The following is an 18,477-nucleotide window of genomic DNA, read 5'->3' as shown; positions in this document are numbered from 1 at the left end:
AAATGAGAAAAATTGAACCCCCCCCCCTCAATTTTTTTTTCACAAACCGATCTCAATTCAAATTTCTAATGGAGTTTGCAACAATAATTACTCATTTAAATACATCATAAAATATTAAAATGTAAAAAAGTGCTTGTTATCACTGAATGGTAAAGATTGTTTTAATTTATCAGTTGGTAGTAAAAGTGAATATACATTGTATATGGACCATAATTTGGTATTCGGCCTTTGGTTTCTTTTGGTTCCCTTTTTTATAAGTTCTAAAACTTTAACTTTTATTCTGTGGGTTGTGTTGGTGTTAGCATAGTATTAATGGAACAATTGAGTTTTTCAAGAAAAAATTAATACATTTTGATTCACCGTTTACATGACAGGAAACCAAACAGGAAACCAATCTTTATTTTCTTTATTTTGCACAATATGTTGCATAAGACATAAATGAACACCATTACTAGTGTTACTTGCTTCATGTTAATATTTAAAATCTATTTTCAATGTTAAATTAAAGTTTTTTTTAAACGCGACAGGAAACCATAAGAAACCGAAAGCATTTTTTAAGTTTTATTTTATTGCAAAATCTGCTAAAAAAAAAATGTATTTATATTTGGTTTTGAAATTCCCTTTATATACAATTTATTCCAAATCATTGGCAATGTAATATTCTTTAAATCCAGTAAAGAAAAAAACTTTTAACTTGGAATTAAAATCTTTAAAATAGGCACAATGTGATACTTGTGACCTGTACACCATCTACATGGTTTCCACATTTTAACCTACTTTAGTGGGCTAAAATCAATAAAGTACTTCCTTTCAGGTCATGCATGGTAAAAGTTTACTTCTCCTTTGACAAGTTTATTGCATTTCTGATAAGTGTTTGCAGACAATGAATAAAAAATAAGAATTAAAAATTGTGACAAAGATTCCAACTTTGTACATTCCAAGTGTAACAGCATATTAACATGTATTTTTTATTAAATTATATTTATTCACCTAAAATATCCAGTAATATTTACTGCTGAAGTTAAATCAATCCAACGAGCATTGGTACAATGATAAGAGACGTAATTTCGATTGATTTTTCCAAGGACTCTACACGTCATTATCGGGAGACGAAGTGTGTTCTAACGTCTGTCAAATATGAAATCGATTTTGTCAAGTCATTGGGCATTTATTTTCACACAGGATCGTATGTAACATTATGCACATAGGAAAAATAACAGACCACCGGCGCAATCTCTTTGACAATTGTATTTTCCTCTTTTAAACAAGACGAAACAAGTCTACAGATAATGTTTGCGAACATCCCGTTGGAAACAAAAAAATGTTTAGACCTAGTATTTCGTACATCCGGCCGTAATGGCGTGATCACATGTTAGTCACATGTTTCACGTATGACCGGAAATGAATAGACAAACAATTTTTATTAAAAACTAGAGGCTCTAAAGAGCCTGTGTCGCTCACCTTGGTCTATGTGAATATTAAACAAAGGACGCAGATGGATTCATGACAAAATTGTGTTTTTGTGATGGTGAAGTGTTTGTACACCTTATTTTACTGAACATTCTTGCTGCTTACAATTATTTCTATCTATATTGAACTTGGCTCAGTAGTTTCAGTGGAAAATGTTAGTTAAAATTTACAAATTTCATTAAAATTGTTAAAAATTGACTATAAAGGGCAACAACTCCTTTTAAGGGGTCAACTGACCATTTTGATCACGTTGACGTATTTGCACATCTTGATTTGTAGAACATATTTGCAGATTACAGTTTATCTCTATCTATAATAATATTCAAGATAATAACCAAAAACAGCAAAATTTCTCTAAAATTACCAATTCAGGGGCAGCAGCCCAACAAGGGGTTGTCTGATTCATCTGAAAATTTCAGGGCAGACAGACCTTGATTAAACCTTATGTGATTTGCTCTAAATGCTTTGGTTTTTGAGTTATAAGCCAAAAACTGCATTTCACCCCTATGTTCTATTTTAAGCCATGGCAGCCATCTTGGTTGGTTGACCGTGTCACGCCACACATTTTTTAAACTAGATACCCTAAAGATGATTGTGGTCAAGTTTGGATTAATTTGGCCAGGTAGTTTCAGAGGAGAAGATTTTTGTAAAAGATTACTAAGATTAACAAAAATGGTAAAAAAATTTACTATTAAGGGCAATAACTCCTAAAGGGGTCAACTGACCATTTTGGTTATGTTGACTTATTGGTGGATCTTACTTTGCTGAACATTATTGCTGTTTACAGTTTATCTCTATCTATAATAACATTCAAGATAATAACCAAAAACAGCAAAATTTCCCTAAAATTACCAATTCAGGGGCAGCAACCCAACAAAGGGTCGTCCAATTCATCTGAAAATTTCAGGGCAAATAGATCTTGACCTGATGAACAATTTAATTTCTTTTCAGATTGCTGTTAATGCTTTGGTTTATGAGTTACAAGCTAAAATCTGCATTTTACCCCTATGTTCTATTTTTAGCCATGGCGGCCATGTTGGTTTGTTTGACGGGTCACGCCACACATTTTTCAAACTAGATACCCCAATGATGATTGTGGCCAAGTTTGGTTTAATATGGCCTGGTAGTTTCAGAGGAGAAGATTTTTGTAAAAGATTACTAAGATTAACGAAAAATGGTTAAAAATTGACTATAAAGGGCAATAACTCCTAAAGAGGTCAACTGACCATTTTGGTTATGTTGACTTATTTGTAGATCTTACTTTGCTGAACATTATTGCTGTTTACAGTTTATCTCTATCTACAATAATATTCAAGATAATAAGCGAAAACGGACAAAATTTCCCTTAAATTACCAATTCAGGGGCAGCAACCCAACAACGGGTTGTCAGATTCATCTGAAAATTTCAGGGCAGATAGATCTTGACCTGATTAACAATTTAACCCCCATGTCAGATTTGCTCTAAATGCTTTGGTTTTTGAGTTATAAGCCAAAAACTGCATTTTACCCCTATGTTCTATTTTTAGCCATGGTGGCCATCTTGGTTGGTTTGACAGGTCACGCCACACATTTTTTAAACTAGATACCCCAATGATGATTGTGTCCAAGTTTGATTTAATTTGGCCCAGTAGTTTTTTAGGAGAAGATTTTTGTAAAAGTTAACGACGACGAAGACGACGGACGACGGACGCCAAGTGATGAGAAAAGCTCACTTGGCCCTTCGGGCCAGGTGAGCTAAAAAGGAAATAACTGGACTTCTGTTTCGTGTGAAATGTAATGCATAACGATAACGTCATTTTCTAACTTAATTATTACGAAGATCAAAACAAGAATGTAAATCATCTCTGATTTACCTGTTTGAACATCTCGCGAGAGTTCATATTTGCATATTGTTTTTAAGAATTCTATTACAACAAAGCATATTACATCATCTAAAATTTGCGTTACGAAATCGGACACAAAAGTCACGCCACTGTTCTTACATCTGCTACATAAATACTTATAGTTCTCGGCATTTTCTTCTCACTATTCTTATTGGTCGATGTTCTTTGTTATTTGAAAGCAAAAGTTACGAATTTGCCGGTGACGATTATCTATAAATCAGTCAGCGTTATGCTCTTCGGAAGCAAAAAGTTATGCGAGAAACGACACAAAAATACGGTTGTAGAATCTTTGAAATTTGTATATTTCAATTTTTTTTCTAGGGAAGAGTAGCATACACTTGTATGTTATTAAAAATAATGGCATCTTTAGATGTAGTTACAACTTTTCTTACAGTAGTTCACATTTTATCACTTTTCTATAGTTATAGGAAACGGAGCCCAATAGCAAATTATGGTCCATATTGTATAAAACAATGATTTAAGTTGATTCAACTGGACAAAGAAAGATAACTCCATTTGAAATTGTGCAATTAGATATTTCTTGCTATTGCGCAATACTGTGCAATTGAAAATACTTGCTATTGCACAATACTGTGCAATCGAAGATTTCTTGCTATTGCGCAATATTGTGCAATTGAAAATTTCTTGCTTTTGCACAATACTGTGCAATTGAAGATTTCTTGTTATTGCTGATTACTGTGCAATTAAAAATTTCTTGCTATTGCACAATACTTAATATAATAATTTTGGATCCTGATTTGGACCAACTTGAAAACTGGGCCCATAATCAAAAATCTAGGTACATGTTTAGATTCAGCATATCAAAGAACCCCAAGAATTCAATTTTTGTTAAAATCAAACTAAGTTTAATTTTGGACCCTTTGGACTTCAATGTTTACCAATTTTAAAAAACAGGGCCAAAACTTAAGAATCTACATACACAGTTAGATTTGGCATATCAAAGAACCCCATTTATTCAATTTTTGATGAAATCAAACAAAGTTTAATTTTGGACCCCAATTTGGACCAACTTGAAAACTGGGCCAATAATAAAAAATCTAAGTACATTTTTAGATTTAGCTTATCAAATAACCCAACCGATTCAATTTTTGTCAAAATCAAACTAAGTTTAATTTTGGACCCTTTGGACCTTAATGTAGACCAAATTGAAAACGGGACCAAAAATTAAGAGTCTACATACACAGTTAGTTTCGGCATAATCATTAATCAAAGAACCCCAATTATTCAATTTTTGATGAAATCAAACAAAGTTTAATTTTTGACCCTTTGGGCCCCTTATTCCTAAACTGTTGGGACCAAAACTCCCAAAATCAATACCAACCTTCCTTTTATGGTCATAAACCTTGTGTTTAAATTTCATAGATTTCTATTTACTTATACTAAAGTTATGGTGCGAAAACCAAGAAAAATGCTTATTTTGGTGCCTTTTTGGCCCTAATTCCTTAACTGTTGGGACCTTAACTCCCAAAATCAATACCAACCTTCCTTTTGTGGTTATAAACATTGTGTTTAAATTTCATTGATTTCTATTAACTTAAACTAAAGTTATAGTGTGAAAACCAAGAAAATGCTTATTTGGGCCCTTTTCGGCCCCTAATTCCTAAAATGTTGGGACCAAAACTCCCAAAATCAATCCCAACCTTCCTTTTGTGGTCATAAACCTTGTGTTAAAATTTCATAGATTTCTATTCACTTTTACTAAAGTAAGAGTGTGAAAACTAAAAGTATTCGGACGACGACGATGACGACGCAGACGACACCGCCAACGTGATAGCAATATACGACGAATTTTTTTTCAAATTTTGCAGTAGTATAAAAATGATCAGAATTACCATCATATTCTCAAACTTCATTGGTGTCACATATTCTCGGTGAAAACAATTGTGCACACAATGCAGTTGATGACACTAGAGCATTGTTTAAATTATTAACCTCAAAAGCCTTAAACAATCTGGATGCATTTGTATTTCCTGTAAGTCATCCTTATGACTGTATAGTCCAGCAAGACAATTTGAAGTCTTACAATGAAGCCATTGCTTGTAAAGCAATATCACGAGCCACTGCTTTGAAGGCATCAAAATCCAACTTAAAGCTTTCTCATCTGAAACTGTCTATTGAGAGAATGGGTCTAGAAGGATTAAAAGCTTTATTGTCTGAAAAAGCTGACAGAGGAAATGTTCGAGTCACAAATTGTATGAAGGTCATTCGCAAAATATTTGACTTCCTAACACCTGAAAGCTAGTTGATAATTCTTTGTAATTATATTGACTTATATATTACATGTATATCTTTTCAGCTAACCTTTTTGGCAATTTTCATCACCAATCATGACTTGTCTGTAAATAGTTTTTGTATAATCTCCTGCTTTATACACAGAATTTTAGAAATTTCCAGATGAATTTATTTCTATCAATAAATGACTTTTTTAAGTGTTGACCGATATTAGTTGCAATTGTTAAAGAAAGATAGCCATCCTGTCTGAATGTAAATGGTTCCTTGATTAATCTTAATGAAAATCTTCCTCTCAAGACATTCTGTAGGGATTGAAACAATACATAGTACATTTGTTTATTTTCCCATCAAGGTATTGAACAAGTGGTGTTATTTTATTGACAATTAAAAGAAAGAGCCACCAATATCACTAGTTTACATTAAAAACAATGTCAATTTAAATTTTGATCTATATTGTAAAATCTAGTTCTAATGACCATGATCTTGCTTCGTTTATTACACTGCTTGGTGTTATGGTTTCTAGTCCAGTTAGTATAATAGTCCAAATGTCTTATTATATGAATCAGAAGTGTCATTAATCAAACCATACTTTTAAACAATGTCATAAGTTTATTGTAAATGTATGTGACCATAAGTATGTCCACAAATAAATGGTTATAATTATAAATGACACCTATACTGCAAGTTGTTTATTTGTATTTTATGTAGAAACTAAGATTATAATGCATTATGCCCTATCACAAATGTGGATAGGATATGATATACATGTATAAAGATTCGGCCTGGACCATTGATACTTATAACATGTATAATCACCAGAGGCCTGATTCATGTACAGAACAATACATGAAAATAAAGATACATGTCATTGTATATACAGCAACATACCACAAACACTGAACTAAATGTCTCCTGACTTGGGACAGACACAAACAACATCTTAATCTAAACCATATGCATTAACTCTTTAATTAAAAAAAAAAGTGTGACATGCAAGTCAGGAAGTTTTCAAGGAGACATAATGCATTATGCACCTATTTTATTTTTTCATTGAACTATAATGAGGTGAGCATTATTAGAGTTATCTCATGTCAAACTTGGAGGAAAAGTGGAGGAATATTTTTTGTCAAGTCTGCGCTCAACATAGGGATAGTGATCTGGCGAAGGCAGCGTTAGCTAACTCATGAAAAGCTTTATATTTAAGGAGGTGAAAGTCCTGGATGCTTCATAATTTGTATATGAATGTCTCACGTTACGAAGTTTCTTTCAGTCATATGTCATATGTCTTTGACCTAATTTTTTAGTTCAGTGACTACTTGAAAAAAATTTAAGATTTTTTGTAAATTTAAAATCTATCTTATTATCAGTAACAGAATGACTATATTTTTCTGAACTTCAACACCAACTCTCTCAAAATGGTAAGTATAATAGAAATTTGTAATTTAGGTTTAACTTAGCGAATGATCTCATTAAAGTTTTAACAAAACTTTCAAAAATAACATAGATTTAGCACTTCTATGTACCTTATAGCCTTAACCTTTGACCTTACGAATTTAACAAATGACCTAAAACTCGATGTTGGCCTGCATATCAATCATGTGTACTGCAAACAATAAACATATTTTATTTCTATACAGGTAAAGCCAAAAAAATGAATGAAAAATGTTTTTTTCTTCAAAAATTACCATTTTGGTTGCCATGGTTTCACACTTTTGGTGATCTATCTCTCTTAAAAGATCAGTGTCCCCCAATTTTTTTTGCCTTTTCTATACTTCAATACCAACTCTCTTGGAATGGAAAGTATAATACAAATCTGTAATTTAGATTTAACTTAGCGAATGATCTTATTAAAGTTTTATCAAAACTTTAAAAAATAGCATAAATTTAGCACTTCTATGTACATTTTTTGTACCTTATAGTCTTCACCTTTGACCTTAAGAATTTATCAAATGACCTTAAACTAGATGTTAGGCTGCATATCAATCATTTGTACTGTAAACCATAAACAGATTTTATTTCTATACAGGTAAAGCCAAAAGAACGGAAGAAAAGTTGATTTTTTTTCAAAAATTACCATTTTTGGTTGCCATGGTTTCACACTTTTGGTGATCTATCTCTCTTAAAAGGTCGGTGACCCACAATTTTTTTGGCTTTTTTTGTACTTTAATATCAACTCTCTTAGAATGGAAAGTATTATACAAATCTGTAATTTAGTTCTCTCCATACTTAAAGATTAAGGTAAAGGAGGTGCAAAATCCCCTATTAGTCTTTGTAAAAATTGATCGATTTATGAGGGAAAACCCTACTTTTTTAGCAGTCGGTAACTCGCTTAGATGGTCGGTGACCCCCTATTTTTTTGGCATTTTTTTCATCCATATGTTAAGAGGTTTCAATCAACAAATTATAAGGAAAAACTGTAATTTAAATTTTATACCCTCGAGCCTCCTTAAAAGGCAATGACTTCAATAAGGAGTAGACTTATGATTCTGGCAAAGTTTGGTTAAATATGACTCAGTAGTATAAGAGGAGAAGATTTTTGTAAGACACCAGCTACAGACAACAAAAGTTGCTAAAATGATGAGAAAAGCTCACTCTAAAGTTGTGTTGAGGAAGTAACCATTGATACAGACACATAACTTACCATACAGAGCCTGCCTGTACACCCTTAGAAAACATCATGGCTTTATTGATATCATTTGTACAGAGACTTACCATACAGAGCCTGCCTGTACACCTTGTGAAAACATCATGGCTTTGTTGATATCATTGGTAAATACAGCTGCACCCAGTCCATAACATGTGTTGTTGGCTCTCTCTAATACTTCATCCATATCCTTAAACTTGAAGATTTGCTGAACTGGACCAAATATCTGGCAAAGATTTATACACAAATAATAACCAAATGTAAGTGACAACAATCTATATATATATATGGCCATGAGGCCATTATTTTTCCCGTTTTACATTATAGCTCACTATAAGGTAAGAGTTTTGCTCATTGTTGAAGGTTGTACAGTGACCGATAGTTGTAAAACTTCTACACCATTTGGTCTTTGGTGGAGAGTATTCTCATTAGTAATTATACCACGTCTTCTTATCATTTATATAGAAAATGTTGACCCAAGTATTTACATTACACTTCTAGTTTAAATCTAATGGGATAAAAAACATTGGCAAGCAGAATATAATTCAACACTATTATTTGGCTACCATTTTTTTTTAAGGTTGCTTTATACTTTTCAAACAAAAACACAAAGCTACAGAAGACTGAGGCTAATCTTGGTTAATTGTCGTATGGGTGTCTTTCGCCATCTTGGATTGTAAAAAACAGAGAACCTAAGGTCAAGATTTTCTATTAAGCTAGCAAAATTTGAGGCAGGAATGCAGATATATAATGTAAATGTTCATTTAATATGACCAGTTAATGGAATATAGAATGAAGATCATTTTTAGTTATTTTTAAATTTTTTCAAAAGTAGCATTTTAAGGGAAGGTAACTCTAAAACAGTTCATTTTCTGAAGGAATCTTCATGGAGTTTTCCTATTTTGTATTTTAGCCTAAAAAAACATTCTGTGACGCTATCTTTTCTGTTGATATTCTCAAAGCATTGTCTGAAAGCTGTCTATTCATAATTTATAATACAATTCTATCATTTAGTTTAGTTTCAAATCACAAAACGGTGTTTTTTCCTGTATAATCTATACAAAATGTATCATTTTGTCACAAACCAGTAGATAGAGAAAATGTGCGGTGACCTTTCATTTTTATTATATTTTTGAACATATATCAATAGATAAAAATAACACTGTATAAATATGTTGCATCTATAGAGCTTTAGTGGATAACCATCTCCTTCCAAGTCAAATCAGAAACATTTTAAGAGAGTGTTAAAGATTAAGATATGAATACCTCTTCCTTTGCTATTTTCATGTTATCTGTGACATCAGAGAAGACAGTCGGCTGGATAAAATATCCTTTGTCTGCAGCTTTAGAACCTCCGCAGTTTAACTTGGCTCCTTCCTTCTTCCCACTCTCTATCAAGCCTAATATCTTATTGAACTGTTCTTCGTCAACCTAAATGATAACAAATTATATGTAAAATGTTATCTAGGGATCCTAAGTATGCATAGAATTTAGCTGACTAGCATGATTCCAAATAATTCACATGTTTAGTTTGTGTTTCTCATTATGAAAATAAACCTATTTAATAAGACAGAGTCCGGTATTCTAATTAATACTTTTCACTACTATATATAAATTGTCTGTTAGAAGTCAATATTTAGACTATATCTCTCATATATTTAAAACATACATCTGTATGCAGATTGTTCAAAATGCTAAAATGGAAATATTTATCTCACATTCTGACCATTCTTCAAAAATTGTAATAATAAATTCTTGAAATTATTTCTGAATTTTCTTTATTTCACTATGCAAATTCTGACTGAAATTTTGCATTTTTTTTCAATGTATGAGGCCTGAAAAAAAGCACTCAACAGGACACATCACACACATTTAAAATAACTTTTTGACATCAAATTAAAATGTATATGGGAGATAAAGAACAGATATTTGTCAACTATTCTGACCAGGGCTTCCAAAATTTTTCTGAGCCAGCCGGACATTTTATATCTGATCCGAATTTTAATCCCCAAGACTTAGTCACAAAAGGCAATTATGGTAATCAGATGGCCATCCCAATTTTTATGATTGACATAAGAATAAACTTTATTTTGATATGAATTTGATGTTCTGACATAAACTGTTAAAATTGGCATTGCATCATTCAAAGTGTGCACATCAGCGTGTTCATATCTGCAATAGACTCTTTATTTGTGCAAATTGACGTTGTCTAGAACTTTTTTTTCGTTTTTAAAGTCACATTTTTCAAAACCGGATGTCGACTTGACAATGGTAAAACATGGACCATAAACGGATACGTAAAATCCGTGTACGTTAACATAGCACGACTGAGCGAAGAAGCTCTTTCCACGTTATTTATTCAACAAAATACTTGAAATGAACGTCAGGTACAGGTATCAATGATAGTTTAAGAATTTTGAAGAAATGTAGGATGCATAATTGAATTACCCACTTGTGCACATGGGCACACGTGTTCTTGTTCATACAACGTAGTTCTGACGATTTTTTCATGTAAAACCTTTTTAAATGTTCCATTGAATCAAGTTTATAAATGTATTTATTATAAATTTGATCTTTGGACTAAATGAGGCCCCTCATGGGGGGGGGGGGGGTCCTAGTAATCACATAATCACCATTTTTTTGCCAATATAATCACATAATCATTAAATATTTGCTTATCTTTAGTAATCAAATAATCATAAACTAAAAATACAGTCCTAGGTAATCAAATAATCATGAAATATTTGGCTTAATAATCAAATAATCATTAAAAAAACGGCCAAGTAATCACATAATCAAAAACCCCATGAGGGCCCTCCTAAATCAATTAGATACAAACCGCTGAAATGTACAAAGTAATTGTGAATGGACCGATTAATTAATACGATGTCCGGTACTGAAATAAGTTTACCTGTCACCTGAACAGGTATAGTTTTCAGCTGTCCAACAACTAATTAGCCTTGATTAAAATTAGAAAGTATTGAAGTAAGGGTTGTTTTGATAGTAATTAATCAACATGTCACTTTTATGACCAGAAATGTATGGCTGTTAAAGGCAAAATGTTGGGTTAAAAAGATCGTGAATTATATTAAAATGACCGAAAAAGCCTTGAAAACTAAAAAGTATATGACCTTTTCATGCTTTTCCCAGCCGGTCTTTTACTGGACATTATACAAATGAACGGAATATATGACCGTTTTGGAAGCCCTGATTCTGACCTGACAAGACTTGAACAAACCTGAGGACCCTGCTGTGTTGTAGTCTCATAGGGATCTCCAACTTTCCTCGTTGCTGCCTTCTCAATTGTTTTCTTGACAAATTCATCATAGATACCCTCCTGTACAAAGGTCCTACTGCCAGCTACACAACACTGTCCAGCATTGGTCATCACAGCTTCTTGGGCAGCTGCTACAGCTGTGTCCACTACAAAATTGTCATCACATGGTCAGATATGATATATACTGGAAATTTGAAATTCTATTCCCTTAAATAAGGAAAAAATTGCTACATACTTCTTGTCATTGTTTTTTCTTTGATCTTTACAATTTTCAACAAATGTTTTGAAAGAAATACAAGGGGGTTAATCCTTCAAAAATCCATTTTTATTTACACAATTAGATGAAATATTAGCATGTTTTTTTATAAATTGATAGGAAAAATTAGTTAGCTTTCAATTAAAACAAGTTAAATGGTAATCTGAAAATGATTTAAAAAATTACAATAAAAAATACTTTTATTTAAAAAATTACAATAAAAAATACTTTTATTAAGGGGAGACAACACTGTAAACATTGTGTTTTTTTTAGTGCAAAAAAATACAAATTTGTAGCTACTCATGCTACTATTGATCTTTCCAGAGCAGAAGAATTTACTCTGAAATGAGACATTTAAAACAGACTAGAAACATTTCTTCGAGGTATCATAGTCACCAGCACTTACAATCACAGTCAGCAAATATAACATTAGGACTCTTTCCACCCAACTCTAGGGTTGTTCTTTTAACATTAGAAGCTCCTGCTGCTTGCATAATAATCTGTCCAACCTATGAAAAAAATGATTTAATTTCAATATACATACATTGGATTAGTGCCTTCATTTTTTACAGAATATCATAACTGGTGATAAAGGTTTACTTTAACAGAATCAAAGTTTACCTTCAAAAGGTTTAAACAAAAAATAGTAATCTAAACTTTAACAGAGTACAGGTTTAACTAAGGTATAAAATTTACAATTCAAATTATAATGTTTATTTATTAGGACTTTGAGTGTAAATTTTCATAGATGCACTCAAGTATCAAAAGTTAAATATCAGGCAGTTGAAGAAAAAGTCAAAGAAACAAAGTTGCACAGAAATTGCATAGTATAACGTCCTAATTTGCAGCCTAATCATTTTTAATTTGATATGCTTTACCAAAAAGTATGAATTTTAAGGTCCTTTATGTAACAGCTAGGCTCACTTTAATTGAAACCAATTCAATAAACCATATCATATGCAATGTAAAATCATATCGTATAAATAAATAGGATGCAGAAGTTAGTAACATTGCTTATTAAAGAAAGAGCATAAACAAATAGTGATGTTCAAAGTTATAAATACTATAATGAATTTAAACATAAGGAGATGTGGTATGATTGCCAATGAGACAGCTATCCACCAAAATTCAAATGAAGTTGTTGTAAGCTGAATTATAACATTCAATCTTCAACAATGAAATAACCCATATCATGTAGTTCGCTATATGAATCATGCTGAGTCAAATTGAATTTAGTGAAACTAAATGTACTATTAAATTGATGTAACAGTATCTTATAGGAAAAAAGTAAAGAAAAAGGAGTAAAGAAATGATATAAGGTGAAATGCAAAGAAAAGTTATAACTAAATCCATCATATTATGTTGTGAACCTTTCCTTTTCAACATGTAATTCTGTTTCAATAGGAAAATAGTGTGATTTCCAAAAAACAAACTATTGGCATCAAAATGTTGTGTAGAAAAGCTGCAAGAAAATTAAACAGCAAATGGCATACTGGTATATGTTGGCATGTTAAGATTAACTGGGAGCAGGTTTCTTAAGCATTTCAACAATTATTACAGGAACCTACAATGCAACGTAAAAATAAATTGAAGCTTTTAAAAAGCAAGAGTTTAGTTTTCAGCATGTATGAAAAAATTATCCAATACAGTTTCAATAGGCTATTTGCCAATTCCCATAATTGACCCTGTAATTAGAGAGTCCTATTTGTGTTGTCTCCCATATGAGGGACATAATTTTTTTTATTTACAATGGAGAGCGAGCAGAAAGTAATGTAATGTGGGAATTTGTAAAGTTTTCAAATCTTTTCAAATCTGTTAATTTTGTTGTTGAGCTAAATTCTTTTGATATCAGAAATTATATTTTTCATGAAAAATTAGTTGAACCGCCGATACATCACTTTCAATTTATTCTACTTTGCATTGGCAAAAGCCATCTTTGTCTGGTATGGAACCAGTCTACAATTGACAAAGAGAAGTAATTTGTTTAAAAAGTGTATAATAACAGAATCAAATCGGTAATTGGCAAATGGACTATTAACTTTTGACAAAAAGCTATTTCTGGCCTGCATATAAATTTAAATATTCTTTACTCTATTTGGTCCATTTTTCTCTAAAAGATATTCCTTCATTTTTGCCAATTATTCTCTGTTTTGTGTATCCTCCATCCTCATCCTCTTTCATTGCAACTTTCTTTAATATTATTTATAAATGCCTAGAAGTTTTTCTGCATAGCCTTTTTTAACTCAAAAACTTCTCGGGGTATTCGTGTATGCCTTTTAAGTTTTTAATGATTTATCTTGGTTAGCCCCTTGTTTCCATTTCAACATTGAGCGAGATGGAATCCTTTATTGTTTGTTAATATTGAGTGGTATTTATAAATTGTGTTTATTTGAGCTTCTGCTTAACATTGCAGACTGTAAAGGAATAAAGCATTTACCTCTGTTGATCCAGTGAAGGCCACTTTGTTGACGTCAAGGTGATTAGTAATGGCAGCACCAGCCGTGGGTCCATATCCAGGTACAATATTTATCACACCAGGAGGGAAACCAGCCTGAAAAGTTATAGTTACATCATTTTTTTATATATGTCATTAAAATTTAGGTATAATTATATAAATCAAATATCAAAATTGCCGTTGCACAGAGATATATTCTATATTACAATTGTTAACAGTCAAAAGAGTAGACATGTAGAACAGTGTATGAATACATAACATTATCACCATTTACAAATATCATAATGGTTGTTATTGTTCCATGGAAAAAATGTATGCATTTATCACGCTATACATTTTAATGTTTTGTTATGAAAATAGCAATCTCATAACATAAAATTGTGAAATAAAGATGTTCAACAACCTTTGATGATGATGATACACGTTTCAAATCCCTTTGTATCCCTTTGTAGATATAAATGTCTATATGATGCTTTGGGAAACACCAAAGCCCTTTGGCTCAAACACATTATTAAAGGTAGATATTTTATACTCTTGTGACATCCTACATGACTGAGCTTAAAATGTAATTAGGGATTAAGTATGAGTGTGTAGCAATTGTATTAGCATGTCAACTTTTGACAGGTGTTCAATATAATAACCTCAGGTAGTGCTATAAATCAACATGATCAATAGAAAGGAAATACTTGAATATGGGATTGCGCATTATACATAACTGTCTACTACACATGGCTAAATACGGTAACTGTAATTCACAAATTGATGTAGCTTCCTTCTAAGGTTTATAGCTCCATTATAACAAACAAATATGATAAAACAATTTGAAATTCAAAACCTGTTTTACAGTATGCAAAAATTCTACTGACTTTTTTAAACACATCATTTAAATATCAGTACTTAAATAACAATATAGTTCATACTTTCAGATCGCCTATAATTTCCTACCTCTTTCAGAAGAGCACAGCAATATAAAGCTGTCAATGGTGTCTGTTCTGCAGGCTTGACCACAATCACATTACCGGCAGCTAATGCTGGAGCTATCTTCCATACAAACATAGGTACAGGGTAGTTCCACTGTAAACACAATCAAATACTATTACTTCATGATCAAATATAATAAAACTTAACTGAAAACTTATTTCTACTATTTTCATTAATTATTTGCATTACAATTTTTCAAAACTCATTATGTCAATGAAAGATATCAACTAATATTATTTAGTATATCTTTTTCTATGTAATGGGTTGTTGGTTGCTTAATGTCCAGTGGCAAATATTTCATGCATGTTCAGGAAAAGTTTGTTCATTATTTTACCCTGTGGAAAAGCTTCTAAAGTATTATATAGTTCTTTGTTTCCTATTACATGTATTAGGTAACCTTGTACTACAGGTAATCTGAAGCTGGTCAGTACAAGAATTTACAATGACCATCACTGCTCTGGCAAAATGTATTGATTCAAAGAACTTTATTTATGTTCAACTCTCCACTAACAAATACACTCTTTTTTTGTGTGTGAAATTAGCCAATTAACTTATCTATAAATAAATTATGTCTTAATCTTTTATTGTAGTTGCATTATAACATGTGAATATTTCTAAATACCAAATTCTCTGAAAATTTATATTTTTTCTTACCGGAATGATTTGTCCGCAAATGCCAACTGGTTCATGTCTGGTGTAACACAAATAGTCACCATCTACAAGGGAAATAACTTTGATTAATCAAACTTCAGACCACTGGTTCATCTTTGTATAATAACACAAATAATCAAATAAAACATGTGTTCTAATTTTCAGGTTAATTGGAATTCAACTTCATCAAAAACTACCTGACCAAAAACTTGAATCTGAAGCAGGACAGAAGGACAGACAGACAGACAGACTGAAAAACATAGTGACCTTGGGTGGTGTATAAAAATCCATAAAATTCCAATTTACCCTCAATCCATGATAATTGGTACCAACAAAAATAAACATATCCACAGAATACAATAATTCAACTCTTATTTATCACAAAATGATGTTTCAACTTTTATAATGAAAAAGGATAATTTGTCTTTATCTGCACAAAACTATAATCAAAATTGTAAAAGTCTCTAAGTAACAGATTTACTTCAATGTATACATGGTATATATCAAATTAAAGTTAACCATATGTTAAATGTATAGATTTAGCATTGATAAACTTCTCTATCTATAAATAATAGATTTGGGTCCATGTTATCCTAAGGAAAATCATTCTGATACATTAATTGCATTTAGATTTACAGCTTCACAGTGTTTGAAGTAAATTGGTCTCATTTCAATACATTTCTATGTAAACTTTAGATTCTGCCATTTGCCGGGCAAGCACTTTTAAATTTTTTTTTAATATGAGATATTATTGGGAAGATATAATTAATATTCATAAAACAAAAAACTTTTTGTTTATATCCAATTCCATATATGTTTTCTGATAAGATTTCATGACTATTTCAAAATTGAAAGAGTTCTTTTAATACAAAGATGCCACTTTTTGCTCATATATAAATTCTACCACTTCAGATTGTCAGATATTCCTAATTATGGTTCATTCATCCTATGCAAACATTTGATATTAAGGTATAGAATTGTATAAACAAATGTTGGCATAGGTTGAGTAAAATATCACAGATTGAGTGTTTAATATAAAAACAAAAATAATTAAAGGACAATCAATTTACAACCAGTGTAAAATTGGCATGAAGTGTTCAAATAAAATTGAGAATGGAAATGGGGAATGTGTCAAAGAGACAACAACCCAACCGTAGAACAGAAAACAGCAGGAGGTCACCAATAGGTCTTCAATGAAGCAGGAAATTCCCGCACCCATTACTATTTGTGTTGTAATAGTCAAAATAAAGGCAACTCTATGTGTTGCTGATCTCTTCGTATTAGACATTAACTTTATGGTTGATGATAGATTTGTTGCTTAACATCCAGTGGTAAATATTTCATTCTTGTTCAGTAAATCCCTGGTAGTCAATATGAAGGAGGGAGATACATCATTCCTTTTGTAATAAACTTGTCCGTGTTCCCAGTAATCAATATATGTTTTGTATTATCAATCAAAGCAAGACAGTCCCAGCTACAGACAAAGTCATATAATCATTGATTCATTTTATTTTTCTAAGCAATTTGAATTTGTAAAATTTTTCTGTGTTGTGTAAATTTCAAATTGTTGACATATGTTGAATGAACCGTTTTGATGACACATACCTCAAATGACTTTGAAAGTTATTGTCCTAATTTCATCAAAAATAATTGCTGCTCAATGCTCAATAACAAAATGGTATGATATTATACTGATTGTTCTGCTATACATTATTCTAACTTACTGATTGGAATTGTTTTTCCGTGAATTTTATCTGCCCATCCAGCGTAGTAATTGACAACATCTGATGAGAAATAACATTCACCAAAAGCCTGGGTGTAGGGTTTACCATTATCTAAAGTCTCCAAACTCTGAAAGTATCAAATGATAAATTACCATGCTTTAAAGGAATAGGTCCAGTAAGACCTTATTTTGGCCCCAAAATATAGCAGTTTTACAAAATTGTTAAAATGTAATCTTTTAGTTACCTTTCATGCCTTTTGGACAGTAAAATGCGTCTGCTACATAAATATGCGCTGTTTTTGACAAAACAATGCACATATATCGGGTACTATCACCATTAAGTCATGCTAAATTACTGAAATCTTCACAATTCTAGCATTTTAGTTAATTTTTAGACAGTTTTCATGTAAAACAAAAATGGCCGCATTTGAGTTCATCCTTAATATTGAAATGTAAGTGTATTTGATGATAATACATAACATATATAAAGGTTGAGGATGAACACAGATGTGGCCACATTCATTTTTGACAAAAAACATCTGAAAAGTGACATATTTTAGCCTATTTGGTAGATTTTTCATATTTAAGCTTGAATCATATCGTTTTGAATGACTAAATAGGTTAAAATCTTCCACATAAACTAATTGAATCAAATGAAATAGCCACTTCAGTGTTTAACCAGATGCTCCGCAGGGCGTAGCTTTATACGACCGCAGAGGTTGAACCCTGAACGGTTGGGGCAAGTATGGACACAACATTCAAGCTTGATTCAGCTCTAAATTTGGATTGTGATTAAATAGTTGACACAGCATAGGTTTCTGACACAGAGTGAATGTGTTCTTATGAACTTAAAATTTTTGTTTTCTCTTAGAGCAATTCACTAT

General features: G+C 31.6%; 1 protein-coding gene across 2 annotated transcripts in view; it reads right to left on the bottom strand.

Moving 5' to 3' along the window:
- Positions 1 to 18,477, bottom strand: part of LOC134716408 (retinal dehydrogenase 2-like) — a 38,530-nt gene that overhangs the window by 3,666 nt on the left and 16,387 nt on the right. The window contains exons 4-11 of one of the 2 annotated variants that reach the window (XR_010106881.1): positions 17,595 to 17,721; positions 15,874 to 15,935; positions 15,184 to 15,312; positions 14,221 to 14,334; positions 12,190 to 12,292; positions 11,489 to 11,673; positions 9,517 to 9,681; positions 8,248 to 8,476 (exon numbers count right to left, since the gene is read on the bottom strand). Coding sequence is in view for 1 of the 2 variants with exons in the window: in XM_063579396.1 (XP_063435466.1) it covers positions 8,319 to 8,476; positions 9,517 to 9,681; positions 11,489 to 11,673; positions 12,190 to 12,292; positions 14,221 to 14,334; positions 15,184 to 15,312; positions 15,874 to 15,935; positions 17,595 to 17,721 (1,043 nt within the window). In the remaining variant the exon portion in view is untranslated. The remainder of the gene's footprint in view (positions 1 to 8,247; positions 8,477 to 9,516; positions 9,682 to 11,488; positions 11,674 to 12,189; positions 12,293 to 14,220; positions 14,335 to 15,183; positions 15,313 to 15,873; positions 15,936 to 17,594; positions 17,722 to 18,477) is intronic. The other variant, XM_063579396.1, reaches the window with a different exon arrangement.

The sequence above is a fragment of the Mytilus trossulus genome, chromosome 4 (genome assembly GCF_036588685.1).
Source record: "Mytilus trossulus isolate FHL-02 chromosome 4, PNRI_Mtr1.1.1.hap1, whole genome shotgun sequence".
NCBI classification, from domain to species: domain Eukaryota; kingdom Metazoa; phylum Mollusca; class Bivalvia; order Mytilida; family Mytilidae; genus Mytilus; species Mytilus trossulus.
Note: the sequence above shows the minus strand (reverse complement) of the source record. Positions and strands in the feature narration are given on the sequence as shown.